Source organism: Silurus aristotelis (genome assembly GCF_946808225.1).
Source record: "Silurus aristotelis genome assembly, contig: scaffold_200, whole genome shotgun sequence".
NCBI lineage: Eukaryota > Metazoa > Chordata > Actinopteri > Siluriformes > Siluridae > Silurus > Silurus aristotelis.
This window is the reverse complement of record NW_028149051.1, coordinates 17,501-20,485: the sequence shown is the minus strand read 5'-3', so window position 1 is coordinate 20,485 and position 2,985 is coordinate 17,501. Positions and strand designations below refer to the sequence as shown.

Below are 2,985 nucleotides of genomic sequence, written 5' to 3'. Positions count from 1 at the left end.
TGTTTTGTATTTTTTCAAGTTGAATAAATATAAATACATAAAAAAGGCCATAGCCGGTTTCATGTGGAGTTACTGAGCTAAGCGAAGGAAAGATTTATAGATAAGCGAAATCTGAAAATGTGTAAAATATACAGATCATGTTGAGGTTAACATTACTGAACATTTCAATACTAAAAGATACGCTATACCACTAGGAACCACTTGATGCTGGTGCTGTTTCCTGCCGGATGTATTTTGATGCCAACCACAGAGAGCGCGTGTAATCGCGGTGTAGGTGATTTTGGGTGAAGTATTAAAGTATTAGGAGGTTTGGAGTTTGGTGCCCACAGATACGGACATCATGTCCTCCCTGCGTGGGAGCTTCCCAATGATCCTCAGAGCTTCGGTTCCTCTCACACGGACCCTTCGGGTGAGTCTCCTGCTATTTATTTAAAAGATGGAGCGGGGGGAGAGTAGTCTGAATTGGGTTCCGGTCACATGACCGGCTCACACATCGCACTCATTCGCTAGCCGCGTGCGTTTCCAAGGCCGCGCGAGCGCCGCATCGGTCGGTAACTGCGCTATATCGGCAGAGAGCGACGTCTCGTGCATTCAGCGTCCCGCTGGCTCCACCGTGTCTGTGCGCGCGCTCATCTTGGTCAGATGATGCCCTGTGAGGGCAGCTATTGGCTCCTGTCTCAGACCTTCCCCGAGGTGATTGGTGGAGTGACGGAGCACTCAGCACGTGACCTCTACAGTGAGCTTCCTCCCGCTCCGGAAGAAGACGGGAGTGGTTGTGCTTTATAAACCCTGTGTGAGGTGAAAGGAATGTCGGTCATGGTGCAGGAATGGAGCAGAGGTACAAGTGTACGCACCGAGACTGCTCTTATATCTGTTTGTGTATTTATTAATATTGATCTCAAGCCTGTTCTAAATGAACAAAACCGATTTACAGTGTATTTTTTTTGAGAGACATGCCGCCGTGGAGGCTGATGGGAGATATGCAAATCACTACACATTGATTGGATATGAACACTGTACCAAAGTATTCGATGGAGATGCGATGGATTTCTTATGCTTTAACTCGTTCTAAAGAATAAAACACATTTATTCAACACTTAAAAATTGTGTAAAAATATGGTCAAATTACCTGACCCCCACCGAATGTGCAGCACCACTATATATACTGCAGAACCCGTTTTTGCCCTTGGCATGTGCACACTCTGCCCCTGTGCCTGGGACCCTTTGGCCCTCGCTGTTCTTAGGTCCAGTTATCTCCACAGTTTTATTTACAGAGTTATTATTAACACCAAAAACACAAATAAGTGTACGTAGTCCATTTTTAATATGAAGTTTAAAGAGTGTGTGTGTGTGTGTGTGTGTGTGTGTGTGTCATTCAGTGTAAGACTGTTGCAGTGCCATTCATCCATCCCGAGTTTATAAGATCATCTTCACACCGTAAACACCCCGGAGTGACCAACCTCAAAACCCTCAAACTTCCAAAGGAACTGCAAAATGGAGCGCTGTCTGTGATCTACAGTGAGAAACACACACTACATTCACGCACTACATATTTATATACAGTAATCCCCCATTTATCGCAGTGGTTAAGTTCCAAAACCGCCCGAAAAATGCTTTGTATATATACAGTACTGTTCTGTATTAACATTTTACTGTGGGGGAGTGGGAGCTCGGTGTGAGTGAGTGGGAGCTCGGTGTAGGGGAGTGGGAGCTCGGTGTGGGGGAGTGGGAGCTCGGTGTGAGTGAGTGGGAGCTCGGTGTAGGGGAGTGGGAGCTCGGTGTGGGGGAGTGGGAGCTCGGTGTGAGTGAGTGGGAGCTCGGTGTAGGGGAGTGGGAGCTCGGTGTGGGGGAGTGGGAGCTCGGTGTGGGGGAGTGGGAGCTCGGAGTGGGGGAGTGGGAGCTCGGTGTAGGGGAGTGGGAGCTCGGAGTGGGGAAGTGGAAGCTCGGTGTGAGGGAGTGGAAGCTCGGTGTGGGGGAGTGGGAGCTCGGTGTAGGGTAGTGGGAGCTCGGTGTGAGTGAGTGGGGAGTGGGAGCTCGGTGTGTGGGAGTGGGAGCACAGTGTGAGTAGGTGGGAGCTCGGTGTGGGGGAGTGGGAGCTCGGTGTGAGGGAGTGGGAGCTCGATGTGGGGGAGTGGGAGCTCGGTGTGAGTGAGTGGGAGCTCGGTGTGGGGGAGTGGGAGCTCGGTGTGGGGGAGTGGGAGCTCGGTGTGGGGGAGTGGGAGCTCGGTGTAGGGGAGTGGGAGCTCGGTGTGAGTGAGTGGGAGCTCGGTGTGAGTGAGTGGGGAGTGGGAGCTCGGTGTGAGTGAGTGGGAGCTCGGTGTGTGGGAGTGGGAGCACAGTGTGAGTGAGTGGTAGCTCGGTTTGGGGGTGTGGGGGAGTGGGAGCTCGGTGTGGGGGTGTGGGAGCTCGGTGTGGGGGAGTGGGAGCTTGATGTGAGTGAGTGGGAGCTCGGTGTAGGGAAGTGGGAGCTTGGTGTGAGTGAGTGGGGAGTGGGACTTTGGAGTGGGGAGTGGGAGCTCGGTGTGAGTGAGTGGGAGCTCGGTGTGGGGGGGTGGGAGCTCGGTGTGAGGAAGTGGGAGCTCGGTTTGAAGGTGTGAGTAAATGGGAGCTCGGTGTAGGGGAGAGGGAGCTCGGTGTGGGGGAGTGGGAGCTCGGTGTGAGGAAGTGGGAGCTCGGTGTGAGGAAGTGGGAGCTCGGTTTGGGGGTGTGGGGGAGTGGGAGCTCGGTGTGAGTGAGTGGGAGCTCGGTGTGGGGGAGTGGGAGCTTGGTGTGAGTGAGTGGGGAGTGGGACTTTGGAGTGGGGAGTGGGAGCTCTGTGTGAGTGAGTGGGAGCTCGGTGTGGGGGGGTGGGAGCTCGGTGTGAGGAAGTGGGAGCTCGGTTTGGGGGTGTGGGGGAGTGGGAGCTCGGTGTGAGTGAGTGGGAGCTCGGTGTGGGGGAGTGGGAGCTTGGTGTGAGTGAGTGGGGAGTGGGACTTTGGAGTGGGG

At 53.9% G+C, this 2,985-nt stretch overlaps 1 protein-coding gene across 3 annotated transcripts in view; it reads left to right on the top strand.

The window, feature by feature from the left end:
* The first annotated feature begins 203 nt into the window (after nt 1-203).
* Nucleotides 204-2,985, top strand: part of mettl17 (methyltransferase like 17) — a 7,294-nt gene continuing 4,512 nt past the window's right edge. The window contains exons 1-2 of one of the 3 annotated variants that reach the window (XM_083570882.1): nt 204-409; nt 1,380-1,518. In XM_083570882.1, coding sequence (XP_083427008.1) covers nt 341-409; nt 1,380-1,518 — 208 coding nt within the window. In that variant the 5' untranslated portion in view covers nt 204-340. Of the gene's footprint in view, nt 410-700; nt 847-1,379; nt 1,519-2,985 lie in introns of those variants that run through there. The other 2 variants (XM_083570883.1, XM_083570884.1) reach the window with 2 other exon arrangements.